This window comes from Typopeltis vanoorti, chromosome 3 (assembly GCF_054136105.1).
Source record: "Typopeltis vanoorti isolate ZY-2024b chromosome 3, IOZ_Tvanoo_1.0, whole genome shotgun sequence".
NCBI classification, from domain to species: Eukaryota; Metazoa; Arthropoda; class Arachnida; order Uropygi; family Thelyphonidae; genus Typopeltis; species Typopeltis vanoorti.
In genome coordinates, this window is record NC_143551.1 from 23,054,936 (window position 1) to 23,071,386 (window position 16,451).

The window sequence follows — 16,451 nt, forward strand, 5'->3', positions numbered from 1 at the left end:
ACTTCCAACCTAGCTCGAATTGTAATTAAACATTTCACGTCGTATTGAAAAGAGCGGAGAATCCCACGAGAGGTATAAATAGCCTAAAGATATTCATTTAAAGTCCAAGCTAATTAATTATTTTTAATAAGTTTTCTCTCGATTACCTAAGTTTTCATTTTAATGTTTACACAGCTTCTCTGAATAAAGCCAGAGTTGGGATTTCCTCTGTTGTTGGCTTTTGTCTCCTCTAATTTTTCTTCTTCTTGTCAGGATAGACAAAAGATGAATTGACAAGCTAAGAAGTTCTTTCAGGATTGTTTTCGACTTCCTAAAAATGAGTTATCGCTTTTATATTTACAGAGTGGTACTAAGTAAGATGAATCCACTATAATATGACAGTCTATATTGATTTGTTCTTCAAAGAATGAGGTCGAGCACGATATTGGTTTTGAAGCAACACAACACCTTCACTTCCTTTATATGAAGGGAATATTCAACTTCATGAAAACATCGCTATGATAATATCGCGCTCATTTTAACAGTTAAATTATTCCAAAGGTTGAGATCACTCTACGAACATCCACACAATGAAAGAATAGCTGAAAAGCTCAAAATTAGCAGAATTATTTACATCAAGCAGGAAAACACCTCTCCTCTATGAAAGAACGGCTAGAAAATAGCTGACAGGCGAATGAAGATTTGTTTTGTGTCGGGAAAACGTGACAAACTGTGTAGGAGACAGATGTCTGGAACCTAAGATGACATTCGGTGCAATGATTTCTTGCGTGATCTTAATGGATAGGTAACGAGATCAAATGAGATCGCCAGGCATATTGGGAACAGTCGACAACTGTCAGCTTCCCAACGAACACTGTATGGAATATTGTTTCCAAATGCGATACAAAAGAGACCTTAGCAATCTGGCAAACAAAATCGATGCAATACAATGCTCTTATCTGCATCCCGCCAATCCCTTCAACGACGGATAGAATCAGAAAAGGAAATCACTGCTCCTTACTTTTTTATGCTGGAACAGATGACTTGGAAGACTTCTTGTGTGTTTCAGGCAAGATCCACTTTCATAGCTATATGGCGAAATGCCTATAACGTTTGGCGAGGTTGCACTAACCAATGCCAAAACCTCTCTCGTGTTTTTGACACAATGAATATTATTTACACGTAATGGAGAAATCTGTAGATAATACATTGATATTATCGAAATATAATTAAAACGTTATGTATTCAAATAGTTAACAATCTAAAAAACTATTTGTTTCCTGAACAACCTCTCTATTCGGAAAGAGGCCTCAAAATAAAATTTGACGATTTTCCTGTGCGCTACTCTGTAGTTGTATGGAGATACGAGTATGTTAATCTTAATGTTCAAAGTCGTTAATATTATTATTCCCTAGTTATTGTAAGCATTAACTGAAGCAGGTCGTTAAAGTAAAATAAATATTATTTCTAACGTGTAGAACATTGAATATGTCCGAAGTCCTTATCCTTATCACGAGGCTATATCTGGCTGTTTTGCAAACGTCGGCCTGTCGTCATCGTTTATGCTTCACGATGCTCTTCAAGTTGTTAACAGCGAAGAAGATCTTCAAAATATATCTTCAAAATATATAAGAATATTAAAGAATTTAAAATGCAACCTCGAACATTTATAACAAATCAACCTGCATTGTATATGCACACAGAAAAGTATTGGTGCTGGATATTATAACATGGATGTTCACATACTACCTGGAATATCTCAGGGCGATGATGAAGTTGTCGTCGAAAATATTCTACAGCATTTAAATTACCAAGTGTAATCAACAACAACAGCCTGTAGGAGCTAATTAGGGCTTGGAGATACTGGCTATAAAATGAAAAATATGTCTGATTCTAAGCAGCCAAAAGCAGTAAAGGATATATGGCGAAGAGTGTATATATGAATGCTTCACAAAAATATGTGCGTGAAGTAAAAATAATTTACTGTGCAATTCGAAATGCAATCTATCACTGAGTTGTGCTAATAAATAACTAATCAGAATTGTGATCGGCTATATAATTGCTTCAGAACCTAACCAAAAGATAGGTACCCACTAGGTAATATTTGGGTGTTTGTGATAAAAAAAAAAAAATTAACTAGCGATATTTAGTTAACGTGTACATTGACTAGTTAGTTTATACAATATCTAGTTAAAGTGCAGAGAGCATTTTTATTATTTAAACAGATGTTTCAGATTCGATTGTCAACTGGAACTACGAATATTTTTCTAATAATATCAAACATTAGAAATTAAGTTGCATTTACACACAAAATAACGAAAAACCGTCTTAGGAATTTTTTGTCTTTCAACTACATGCAGCAGCTCCTAAAATACTGGAACCCTTATATGAACTATTAGTATTTGAACTGTCTGAGGAATAATTTCAGACATTTCTTGATTTTTCAAAAACAAGCTGATAAAAAGAATCGAAAAATCCACAAAATGAAGGGAAATATCTGAAAATTTTTTCATTACTCAGTCTTTAATACAAAAAAAAAAAATTGGTACACTTAGTTCGCCAATTAGATCACCAATATAACTGTATAAGGAGTTTGATATACAGTTACATTAATTTGGCAAACAATAATTTACAAAAAAAAAAAAAAAAAAATTCAAGCGTCTTTCCAAGGAAAACATGATCATCGGTAGGAAATGCACATTCGGCTAAACAATTAGTTTCTTATTTTAGCTATTCTTAGTTTTCAGCCGTATGAAATTAATTTTCTTTCATTAAAAATGGCCGATAATTGTTAAAAATATTTTCTAAAATGTCCTTACACTCACTTACTTTTAATCAGATAAAACTATTTTTCCTATTTAATTATATAATATTTAATTAAAACCAATATAGCATTAAACGTTTAAAGAAATTAGTAATTCTAACATTAAGAAAGAGAACGTTTTTCCAGACTTTGCAAGGAGAACCGGAAGCATGAATCCTTCTTCGTGACTCATTATCCCCCAAACAGGATTATATCCAGACAGTCAAACCAGCTGAAGAACCCACAAGGCTAGCTCCATGTTCCTTGTTGCTATGGCTGTACCTTCAACCAATACCAAAGAAGTAATATCTTACATCCATTTCTGATTGGCTAAAGTAGTTCCCGCGTTTTCTCCTGTTGCTATGCTAGTTGCCACGTCACCAGTTCTTATAAAATTACAGATCACCGTACATAGCAGCTCACTTTCCCGTTTCTCGATCAACAGTGAAGGTGTGTTTTTGCGTTCTTGAGAAAAAGGAAGGTAAAACGTCCGTAATTTCAGTTGATTAATTTGTATTATTCTTGCAAAATTCTCGTGTTTTTTATTATTTTGTACAATATTTTTTTTTATTTGCAGTTTGCGGAGATGTCTCGTCCACCGACCAAAATTCGCTTATGGAAAAACACAGAGGACGAGATTCTGAAAGCGGCGATGACGAAATTCGGAAAGTTTAAATGGAGACGAATTGCTCGCTTGCTGCGGAAATCTCCAAAGGAGTGTAAAGCCAGATGGTACGAATGGCTGCATCCCTTCATCAAAAGGACGGAATGGTCTCTACAGGAAGAAGAAAAACTCATCCATTTAGTAAAGATGATGCCCGCACAGTGGCGGACAATCTCTGCAATTATTGGAAGGCCAGCAGCGCAGTGCGTGGAACGGTTCGAATTTCTACTCTCTCGGGGCCAAGTAAGAGAAAACGAAGAAGAATACATTTATGAGGAGATCATGAATAATTCCCGTCGAGAAATTTTGAATCCAGAAACGAAACCAGCCCTTCCCGATCCTCAAGTGATGGACGAAGACGAGTTAGAAATGCTCGCCGAAGCTCGAGCCCGACTCGCCAACACTCAGGGTAAAAAGGCCAAAAGGAAAGCCAGAGAGATGCAGATGGAACAAGCTAGAAGGTTAACTAATTTGCAGAAAGTCCGTGAACTACGGGCGGCAGGAATCGAAGTAAAACCGCAGAGGAAGAAAAGAAAAGGAATCGATTATAATACAGAAATCCCTTTCGTAAAGAGACCACCACGTGGTCTGCACGATACCACCGAGGATGTGTACGAACCGATGGAACCAGATTTTAAAAGATTGAAGTTGCAGCATCTCGAAGGGGAAACGAGACGTGAAAAAGAAGCAAGAGAACGCAAGAAAGACAAGCTGAAACTTCAGCAACGGAAAGAAAATTTCACGATGACCGCCACTGCTCTTGATAATGCCAAATCGGTAAGAAGTAAATTAGTTCAATGGAAATAAGTTCTGATTTCTTATTTTCTTCAATACTTTAATCATAATGCGATAGCTCATAATTTATTTAAGAAAATAAAGAAGTAGTTTACAATAATACTTGCTGAAAGTATTGGTTTTCTTGAGAAATATTTTTCGTGTTTTTGTTGATGAGATCGCATTTGCTTCTTAATACATCACGTGGACTGCATTAAGAAACCAAAATATTTTAATGCAACTGTGACAAGGGATGAATATTTTCCTGCATATCACAATACTTTTATTGTCTTTATGATGCTCTAAGACGAGTCCTTTTTAAATGCGGACAGTAATCTCAGACATTATTTAATCGCTGACGTGGCAACATCTTTTGCTGTAACATTCGCCATTCCGAAATTGTTTCTTTGCAATACCTTTTCCATTTACCTTAAGTGGTCTCATTTTTGTCAAGATGAGAAGTCCGCAGTTTCGATAGAACTGAAATCAGCGTAAAATGTACTGCAAAGGACACAAGAGTTCATCCAGAGTGCTACGTTTCCTGTTAATTTGGAATCGGAGTGAATATCGAAATTAGTTCTATCCGAGACTCAGCAGAGAAGTAAGTTCTGTTTCCTTAATTTCTAATTTTCTTATATATCTTTTAGTGCACATTTTGGGTAAATCCTAAATGGATTGATAACCCTGGGGGAGACATTGTCCAAATTAGGACATTTTTCGCATTATTTAACATTGGTGAAATTCTTAGATTTTTTTTTAAAATAGTTCTTTTTGGATTCTTTTGAACAAAACGTGACGAAGCGATAAACATCACTAAAATGACTTTGGTAAATAATTATCTGTCAATATTACGGATGGGATAAAATGTATTTCAATGAGTTTATGTATAGAAACGTTTCTAAATCTACAGCTTTTTTCGAAAGTGGAAAACATAAGTACTTTCCATATAGAGGTACTGAAGGAAATTCCTATATTGCCTATTTCTAATGTTTGTGTATATCTCTGCTTGTTGTTTACTGTATAAATGCTTACAGTAAACACTCCTAAGAATGGTGAGGGAAAAATAGAATCAAATTATCCCACCATTTTGGAAGTAAATTAGATACGCGCATCTCACACTGATATGCAATTTCCATTGATTGCATTAAAAATCGCTGCTGTTTTAATGCAACTCTGACAATGGACAGATATTGTCCTGATTAAAAATGTTTTAAAATGAAACATATAATTTATACAAAGGATTTAATATATTTTGCCCATTTTTGAAAATGTTTTTCTAACATGGATAAATACTGTATAATAATAAGAAATGCAGAAATAATTTTACGATTTAAGAAGGCACCCATTCCATTATGTTTTATAAAAGTCTTTTATAATTCTTTTTTTTTTATGTTGCTAGTTTTTTTGTTTTCGGTGGAAATTGTGTCTGAAATAAGTTTATTGGCTTCTGTTATTTCCAGTCAGTTAAATTTCCCATTAGTAATGATGGAGAGTATGAAGCTCCTAATTGTATGCTGAATCAGAACACAGCAGTCGATAATGTTTCTCTATTAAAAGAAACACACGTATAAACCACAGTGGAAATTATTTAATTGTAAATATTTCATCCTAAGTCTTAGGACATCATCAGTACAGTATTTAAACAAAATTAGGAATAACATACAGTTAGGGCGCATGATTACAATAGAATCTCATGAAAACGTGCTAAAGTAGTACAAAAAAAAAAAAACATTAATTATTTAACACAATTTTGTATGATAATTTCCCATACTTTAGGAAAAATAAGAACGTCGTTGCGGTTTAGGTTTGGTCTGTGTAGTAGGGCTTCAGAACTTTCTTTGTATAAACGTTCATGTTTAAATAAAGATCTATGTAAAAGTTTAGCCTTTTCCCAATGGATCCTATGGTTTGGATTTTCAATTCCGTGTTGAGAGAGGCCAGATTTCTGCGGTTTAAGAAGAGGAATGTGGTCTTGATATTCCGAGATGCGTTTTTGAACAGTTTTGAATAAACACACGTATAAACTGTGGTTTATACGTGTGTTTATTCTAATTATGAACGCACCACAGGTTTCGTTATTTAAAAAAAAAAAATGTTTCTCTATAATGGATTGCTTTTCTGTTTCTCTACTGTTTGGCAAAGAAAAATAGCTTACAACAAGTTCATCCAACCTTCGAGAATTTATTCTTATAACAAACATGCTGAAAATGGTTCCTTCCACCCCCACATTTCCTTTGTCCTTAAGCATAAATAACCAATTTAATATTGGTTGACTTGGCACACCAAAGGCAACTAATACGATGTAGATTCAAACACTAAAAGTGCCTATCGTCAAGAATTATCATTAATATCAGATAATTTCTTATAATAAGCAATAATAATTGAAATCTGCCAATGTGGATTTCAGCTATTCGAATGTGTGCCACAGTATGATTATGAACTTTGAACAAAAACTCCTCCATCTCGTTTAATAAAATAACTTGAATGGTTATAAAGCCATCTGAGTTAACCATGTGCATCTGTATCTCATCAGATGGCGCTGCAGGTATCTTTCAATAATCGAAGTAAGTGATTACGAATATTCTCAATGGAAACACGATCCTTGTAATAATGATGATACTTCGTTCCTAAATTCGTAACAGAAATATCCGATGGTGAGTGCCTAATCTAAAACGGATTTCCTTCTTCATCAACCGCAGGCGAAAGGGAAATTGACTTTTCAAGAGGGAAATTCTCAACCCAATAAGAGTTTTTAATGAAGAGAACCAACAACAGCAATATTCTCATTTCGGGGATCCTCGAGTAATCGGTAGATAAATAACCATTTTTTTCTTATGTTTCTCATTCCCATTAGATTTTCAACATATACTGTGAACTTTCTAATATCTTTAAAAGGAAGGCAGCGTATGATTAAAGTATAAAACTAAGGGATAAAGCAATTAAACCGATTTCAAAGTGAAATTATATTTGTTGTAAGTTGAGATGTTCAGGGATTCCTCCAAAGAAATCAAGAAGGAAATCAATGATTGGTTGTGTTAGTAGGCATCTTCTCATCCGCTAGGTGGCGCTTGCGATGTGTATATCAATTGGGTGAGGACAGTTCAAGTGGATCACAAAATAGCGTATATGAAATGCTTTCTGAAATGTCAGAACCCATGAATCCGCAGAATGAGATCGCGAAGGAGGTAGTTTTGTAGAAGATGATACAGCAATGGTAGCCGTTGGTATCGATAAACAGTATTGAAATTGCAGTCAGGTTCTTGTGTGGTAAATTTTACTAATGTGTTGTGCTCTGCCTTAGAGCACGTGTGTAATTCTCGACTCCAGAGGCATCAATAGTCATGATCACTGAATTATGAGGAAGCGATTAAATGAATGTGAATTTTGGGAGCTTTTCTCACATTCAGAACCCCAGTGGCGAATATAAAAAATGCGGTGTTAATGGGAATAATTCACTTCAGCTTCTTTTCACCTTTATTATTGTTGCTTTCCTTTGTTTATCGTTCTTACGTACAATTTCTTTCATTCCGTTCTCGCACACAAATTCACGTATATCATGTAAGAACTTGTATGAAAGATCCCCCCCCCCCCTCCTGTTTGTTTATGTGGTCGCAAATATTTCGTCAATTTCCCTTACGAAACGGAAATGTTGAGTTCATTCCTCTGAAATCCTTTTCTCTTGTACAGAATGAAACTGGCTGATGGGTTGTTACAACAGGAAACGTAATAGGAAACACGCGATTAACTCCCCCCCAACAATATTAGCAATCGACCAATTTTTTTCACCGTCTTACTATGAACCACTTGGGGCTTTGGAAGCATTAGTTTCAGATTGGAAACTTGCACAGTCATTCTGGGTGCTCTCTGATTGATTAAATGTCAGCAACATAAGAATGCGGGAGGGGATTTGTCTTTTCAAGCACGTGATTATTATTGAAAAATGTCAGGAATATGGAAGTGCTCTTCTTTCAAATGCTTAGGTTACTCCTTGGTATTCTTAAATTATATTTCTTTAACTGCAAGAAGAGATGGTCTTCAACTACATAAGTGTCAATTATCTCCTTTCTCTCTCCTTTTCGCTGTAAGTCTGTCTTCTACAATTAATACTTTGAAAAGCATCTTTTGTAACACAAGACGACATTTAAAATTTTCTTAATTTAATTTCTATTATTTTATTCTATTAATCCTTTCTGTCTGACGTCTTCCAATTAATGCTGACTTTTCAGTTACAGAAACAAAAAGGAATAAAATCAGTGTTTTTTGCTGCCGTAATCCTACTAAGGTATGTTTAATGTTGAACAATCCTTTTAATTGAATAGTTTGAAGATAAAATTTCGATCTTCGAGTCGCATTTACTGTCCTCGAAGGAAGGGAAAAGAAGAAAGTTTCGGCTGTGTACGTATTGTACATATTAATAATATGTACTATAATGTATTAATAATATGTAAAACAATATTACAACTAATACGGATTAGTGGATAGCAAAGTAGTCCTTTTAGTAAAAATTAATGCACAAAACGCCGTTGAGTACAGAGATTTAACAAAATCGTGCATTACACAATACCCTCTTGCATCTCCAGAAAAATGAGATTTTATTTGGATAGTTCTTCCCGGGAATGTGATGTCAACATGGTCCTTGACTAAGATATCCTGCCCGAATTGAGCGTTGAATGAAGTGTGGATGGGTCTTCTACTTCACTTCAGACCGAGCTCGGATGCAGTGTTGCTGGATCGAATTAGTCAACGAGCTCTTTATAGGAGAATGTGGATGTGCCCGTCATTTGTTCAATATCCGAGAAAAGCTGGGAAGAATGTTGCAAAGAAAGTTTAAACTACTTGTCTGATCATAATCATATTTATTATATTAACATTCGATCCTTATGAGACTTTGCTATTGGAGGAAGGGACTGATCCCAATTATAGGGGAATTCAATTAAAACAATTGCTGTAGCGCAGTTATTTACAATTTCCTTAATACTTCAACTTTCTACTACAGTCATCCCTCGACATACGTCCGGGTTCTGTTCCATCCGGCAGGACGTAAGTCGATACATTAAATCAACAGACTTATAGGGGTTAGGGACTTAACTGTAATAAGTATACTGTCATTTTAATTTTTAAACCTTATTATGAAACTGCACCGTGTGTTACTGCCACTAGAAAACAGGAGAATAATCATCCAAATCTTCCTCCACAATCACATTTTCATTACCTTCCCTATATGAATGACCAGGTGGCTGCGGCTCTTCCGGTGTAGCCTTTTTTTTTTTTTTTTGATGAAATGTCCAATATGCTTTGCTTATTCCTCTTCTTGTTTTCATCATAAATTTGTTCATAGCAAGCAAACACATCATGTACTTCCATTTCTACTGATAAGTAGTGTTCAACATTGGGGTCCATGTCTTCAGCCATTTTGAGAACATCGCTAACTGCAAAGAACACTTCTGCAAGACCCTTCACTGTGAATTGTTTAACTACCTCTTCTTGTTTCTCTTTTCCCTCTTCCTTTTCTCGTTTTTCCTCTTGTGCAACAGTTGTTCCTCCACTTCGACCAATTCTTAGTTGGTTAACTCTTCAGGGAAACTTTCTATGAGTTGAATTATGTCGTCATCATCCACTTCGAGATTCAGATTGTTTGCTAGGCCCACTATTGCAAACTTCCAAAATCGTTCACAAACCTTTTTAATGTCTTTGATGTCCTTATCATTACTACTAAACAAGCAAACAATCAGGTTTAATGATTTTAATAATTCAGTCAGAACAACAATTATCTTTATTCTCTAATCAGGATCCACATCTTTGCGGCTACTTTTATGTCGTAAATTAATAAGCTAGAAGAATAAAATAAATAAATAAAATAAATTTTCTCAAAATGATAATTCAAGACATTCTAGCCTTTAGACACCATAAATTTTTCTTATTTAGGTATAATAAAAAGTGTTACAAAAGAAGCATTTTGTTAGTATTGGTGTTTATGATAACATAATGGTTAATCGTGAGAATCTATGGTTAAGGTATTTACAATTTTAGTTTTCTAAAAGATTTAATTATATCTGATGACTATGAAATCGTGTGAGATTCATTAGGAACGTAAAACATCAAGAAATGTTGATGTCTGAAATCGTTACTCTGATGACCTCAGAGCAGTCGGAAATGATGTAAATTTATTGAAACGTAGCGTAAATTGGAAGGAAAAAATCATCAAGAGAGGAAAGAATGAATGAGGAGTGACGAAAGACAGTAAAGAAGGTTCCAAGTGTAATGTAGAAATCAATAAACAAAACGAGCAATGATGATGAAATCAATGCTAATTGAAGGGAATGAGAAATTGATAAAGAAAGAAACGAAACATTTGTTAAAATATAATCGGAAAGAAAGAGTCATACGGAGGTTGCAGCGCTTTCCCTCCCGGAAACTTGAAGCAGGCAAATCGGTCACTAGAACCCACGCAATTAACATAATACATAATTCACTTGTCTCATAGCTTGAGTTCCTTCGACCGCAAATCTAAAGAAACCAAACCCAACTTAGAAAGCTAAGTCACTGAGCTAATTATCCTTGTATGTGCAACTGAAAGAACTACATTTAGCAGACTTAATTATAATCCCTCTTTCTTATAATTCTTCCCATGTAGTTTTCCCTGCAGGCTGTATGGGCCTCAATCTGCAGTAATAATGTGTTCTTGGAAATGTGTGAGTAATTTGATTTTTTTTTTGTACTTTGTACATTTGTTTGTAGTAGATCAACTCTCTATTAATGTCTCTGCAGTGTACATAAAAATCAGTGTTAAGATCTTCGATTGTGAAACACCTTTCTCTTCTTTCAATGAAAGTATTTCTTTTTTTATTATTATTAGAAATAACTACGAACAGAGCTTACCTTGAGAGTTATCACTATTTTGTGTCGTTAAAAATTGAGGTCACTTGGAACGATTGTTATTAACATAACTAGAAGAATTAAGCAATTCGTCTTTTTAAGAACGAAGAAAATTTTATTTTCTATTTATATTTTTTACGTTTTATTTTAAATTGAAAAAACAATCGATTATTTTTCACTTTTAGCCCTTTCGTTTTGTTGATATATATGAATAGATGTGGTTTATGTTCAACTGAAGTGTATTCATTACATGGGCATAGAAAAGATTACTGGAGAGGGAAATTTTCCGTTGAACATCATAAAATACCCGTCCCCCAATGTTTTAGTACGATTTACTGTTATGGCTAATTACTTCTGTGCAATAAAAAAAAATAAAAAATAAACAAAAATAATTCTCTTTATGTTTCCTTTAAAACGCAATAGGTGGAGCCACTGCAGAAACCATTGTGAGCGTTAGTTTTCTTTGTTTCTACCTAGTTCGCTTATTTGCTTGACTGCACCTCGTGCGTTATCTGTTTCTGACATGACACGCAACCCTGTTAGATCAGATTAACAACTGCAGCCACGCGATTTCTTCGCATCATAGTCAGCGTTTAATCGAAACACGTGCACTTGCACCATCTCAACATCTCTTGTTCAGCCAACAAGATGTTGAGACTGGACTGGACTTATCCATGCAGAAGATAAATGATGCCTCCTGAAACGGTTGGGATGCTCTTCTACACTGAGCAGAAACAGATCTAATTAAGGTGGAGTGGAGTAGAATGAATTGTGGGCGTAAGGGTGTCGTAAAAGTGTTTCTAGGGATAGAATAATCCTGACATATTTGGTTACTTGTTTTTTGATCAGAAAAAACAAGAAAACTATGATGTTTTCATAGTTTCATTATTAATCTCCTGTCAACAATTTCCTCCTAATTTATTTGTCAGCACTCTCGCATTGTCATATCTAATATTTGATGCTTCTAAGGCTGAACGAATTCACTTAGACTTTGGTCTTCCTCTAAGTCTCTTCCTTCCACATTGGCATTAAAACACCTGTTGTGATAACCTTTCTTCACCCATTCTGTTTAAGTGGCCACACCACCTAAGATTAGCTCTGCTGACACGTTATTGAATGCTAATAAAGTGACGTTCCTTTCTGATATCTTCATTTTTAATATGATTCTTCCAATGATGCCATCCGTTCACTCCCCTAATTCTTCACAGACCCCTCATATCTTTTAACTCTAGTCAAAGATATGAGTCTAGTTAAATGCTTTATTATTAACCCAACGCTGAGATCCATTCTATTATCTGTTCCTTATTTACACACACAGAGGTTATATTGTATTGTGTATTTGCACTGAAGAAGAGTAAATACACAATATTTGCTACAATGGGAGTCTACAGTGATGCGAACTACAACATTTCTGTTTTGATGAATATCAAGATAATATAAATTTTAATTTTAAACTACAGTGAAGATCTCTACTTCTTAATGCTTAAAACATAACTCATCTGCCAAAACAGATCATAAACCCCACTCGCGCAATTGCAGGTATACAGGTTCCGAATCAGCATTTAACGCCACCTTATTCTTACCACAATTCACACGATGTAACCGCTAAATGTCAGGAGTAATTCGAAGTTGTAACATTTTTATCACATGATTTGATTCAAATAGCACTCGATAATAATGCAATAAAAAACTGCGAGTTTTATGGATGTCTCTACATTTATTTTAGAGCCTATCGTGTATGCTATCGAACGAATGAACTGGCCTCTAATGCCACACTTTTTTTTTAATATTTATTTTACATTTATTTATTATTATCAGGCTAATGTATTTGACTGAATGCATTTATTTAAAAGGGGATAACAATTGATTACTTCTTAATACCGCACTTTCCGAGTGCCAGTATCAAGAAGTGATATATTTTTAACACTTTTAAGATTTGATGAGACTGTTGCAGCTTTCAAAGAGTGGATGGCATTAAAGAAGGCGCATTTTATGTTTCCGATTTTCTAAAACGCTCAATCATTGCGCTTTCAAAGTTATTAGAGAGCATCTGTCACGTGAAGTTTTATTCTTGCGTTTACTAATGTTCGTCGTGGGTCTGCGTCTGAGACATTCCGTGAGCTGAAAAGGAAACGCCCCCACCTTCTCTCTTTCCGAAAGCGCATTTTGGGATACTACATGAGAGCTCTCATGTTTTCTGACGCAAAAAAGAAGCAAATTAGCCAGGAGGATTACCTACCAGACATGGTAAGCTGAGCAGATTAACATTCGGTTGACAGTTTCCATGACAACACATAACCTTAGAAAAGTAACACACGACTTATAAAAAAATAAGAATCTTATAAAGCGGATAAAGACCCCAAGAGAAGAATATACGCTACAACTCAGAAGAAGAAAGAAAGAAATAAACATAAGGAATTGAGAAATATGAAATTAGTAGAAGATTCGAGGATTTCATCATGTTACAAACAAATATTAATTATCGTAAAATGTTTCTGCTGAACGAAACCCCAGATGGTAGTAGTTTGTTTCAGAAAGCATAATGAACAATGATTAGGCAACTGGCAGGTGCTTATAGTTACAAGACACATGCTTGTGTCGAAATGATTTATTAACTTTGAGTCACGTGCAGCCTATCGCCTGCTTACAGAATGTGAACGTTGTCATTTTTATATTTTAACAAAACCTACGTTAATAAATTTTCTGCAATTTTGAAGCTGCTAATGAAATTAGTTACTTTTTTAACAAGTGGGACAATCACGGGCTCTCTCATTCTGAAATGAATGACGTCACAATAATTGGCGAAGTGAATGAAATGGCGTAATAATGAGAGAGATAGAGATGAATGTAAGCTAATCTGCCTAGTCAAACAACACCTCTTTTCGATGTAGAACACCGAGGATAGTCTTGCGTAAAAGCAAAGGGAGGAATAAAATTTTAATTGAGAAAATAAGAGCAAGGCGAGATGCTCATCTATAGGTTTCTTAATCGTTCTGGTGTGTGTTAGGAGATGACATCAGTTTCCGGACATTGGCTATTGAATATATCTTATAGCTCAGAAATGTAATGAAAATGAAAATATTTCTATAGAATGCCTTGTTCTATATCAAATGGTTAGTATTAGTAAGATGATTTCTAATAAATCATTTAAAGATTTAACGTTAAGTATACCCATGCTGTATGAAACGTAAGATTAGAGGATATTCAAAAAAAGCAGAATTTCATTTTTATTTTACTTGTTTATTAATCCATTTTACACTGAGCCCAAAAATGACATTTATAAACATGTTTTTACCATCTGGGATCTGGCGAAGCTAGAATTTCTGTTAAAATTGATACCTTCATAGTTGGAGGAAATGCCAACTGGACACTAGGTTGTAGATGTTCTTCCTCGCCCGGTGAAATACCACCACTTTGCTTATTAAAGACGTGAAGCGGCTGCAGCCATGTTTGGTCGCTAGAGCAGGGATTCCGGTTTCTATTCACCCCACTTTCTTTTCCATGCGGTGTCAGTGATACGTGATACCCTTCAAGGCCATGACAGGCATACTTAGAGACCTGTAACCTCCTCTATTTAGAGAATCCATCATCCTCATCATACCACTGTTACTTCGCCCAAAATTAAAGCCTCTTCTTGTTTTTCGACAAAAAAGACATCAGAAAACTACTTTATTAACTTACTGACAAACACACTCATAGAAGACAAAATAATAGAAAAGATGATAATTCAATTATTTAAGTTACATATATCAACATCAAAATGACAATTATATTAATAAAAAAATAAATACATTTATGAAAATACGTTTAATCATAAAAAGACACCGATAAAAAAAATACGAGAAACAAAACAACAACGTAAATTTTATAAAGTTATGGACTCTCCAACTTTATTATGTGGTTTAGAAATATGGAATATTAAAACGAAAGATGAAAATAATGTGCATTCATCACAAATAAAATTTAAGAACAATTAAAGGATGCACAAAATTTCTACCACATAAAAATGAATACATTATATGACAGCTATGAATTTATAGTTTAAATGGAAAACATCGAGTATTGGAGTAGAGAGGGAAATGGAAAGAGGATTTATATAGGATGGAAACATACTGTCTACCAAATGAAGTAGATAAATATCTACTTCATTTGGAGAGAGAGAGAGAAGGAAGAAAAACTGCTTGTATGATGAATCGAAGCCACAACAGGGAAATGTTAATATCTAATATTTGATGAGAGAAAGAACAGTTCTGTAACGTTATTTTATAGAAACTGTAAACTTATGATTAATAGAGCTGTGAAAATCATTAACCTCTAACGGACAAACTAGCCATAAGAGAATTAAATTCATGGGTCGAGTAGCTACACACAACATTATAGGCGATACTTGTAAACCTTTACAGTCTAAAAAATGTGCTTTATTATGTCGGATGAGATTATTCAAGTTTTTAGAAGACTGTCGTCAATTATGTCTCATTGTCTGGCATGCAGGAAACAATTTCTCAACAAGGGAAAACGAAATTTATGTGCAACGCAGTGAACGCGTCACCCGCATTGAGATCGCTTTCAGTGTCCTGAGTATTTCTTTTATGTCGAGTTTTTATTTTTAACGTCCCATATAAGAGAGATTGGGTGGTCAACCTGTAGTACATTAGTACCGTGTATGAAAAAAAAAAAAAAAACACTGCCAAAAGTGTATACATCAGGATGGGGTGTGCAATAAAAATTGCAGTCATCTGTAGGTAATACGCAAAAAAAGCCATCTTATTGGAATAAGTATAGGAGGAACAGAACTATATTTCACCAAAACTTAAATGCCACACAATTCAATGACATGGGAGTTTTCCTTTGACCCCTATGCGTTTCCCACCCTTCTAGGCATATTCGTGGCTAGCACGTGATTACAGCATATCTCCAGCGTGTGTTGCTGAGAACGAAACAGGACATTATCGACTTCAAATGGACATGGGGGTGTTTTAAAAGTATCTCAATGTAGTAAGCATTGAATTGTGCTTATTATGCAACAAAACCAATGTTCCACAATTAAAGCCGATGAAACTTCGATTAGTGACTTCGGATTCGTAGCTGTGCTCACGACTGTACACTACATTTATCTTATTTATTTAACCAATTATGGTGCACATCATTCCAGTCTACGCCATCTTTGGTAACTAATGCCTTAAACTTTGATCTCCTCGTCATTTTCCAGTGGGTCGAGGAAACCCTAGTGAACTGCGATGCTTTTCCAAGGTCCTACATTATTTCAAAAGAAAGATTTCAGTTTGCCTTCCGCTACCCTTGATAACTTCTCCGTGTGCACTTGGAATCGAACTGCTACACGTCTTTCTATCTCCG

At 34.9% G+C, this 16,451-nt stretch overlaps 1 protein-coding gene across 1 annotated transcript in view; it reads left to right on the plus strand.

Moving 5' to 3' along the window:
• Positions 1 to 16,451, plus strand: part of LOC150107987 (cell division cycle 5-like protein) — a 79,009-nt gene that overhangs the window by 34,002 nt on the left and 28,556 nt on the right. The window contains exon 2 of the mRNA XM_090415470.1: positions 3,360 to 4,223. Coding sequence (XP_090271596.1) covers positions 3,360 to 4,223 — 864 coding nt within the window. The remainder of the gene's footprint in view (positions 1 to 3,359; positions 4,224 to 16,451) is intronic.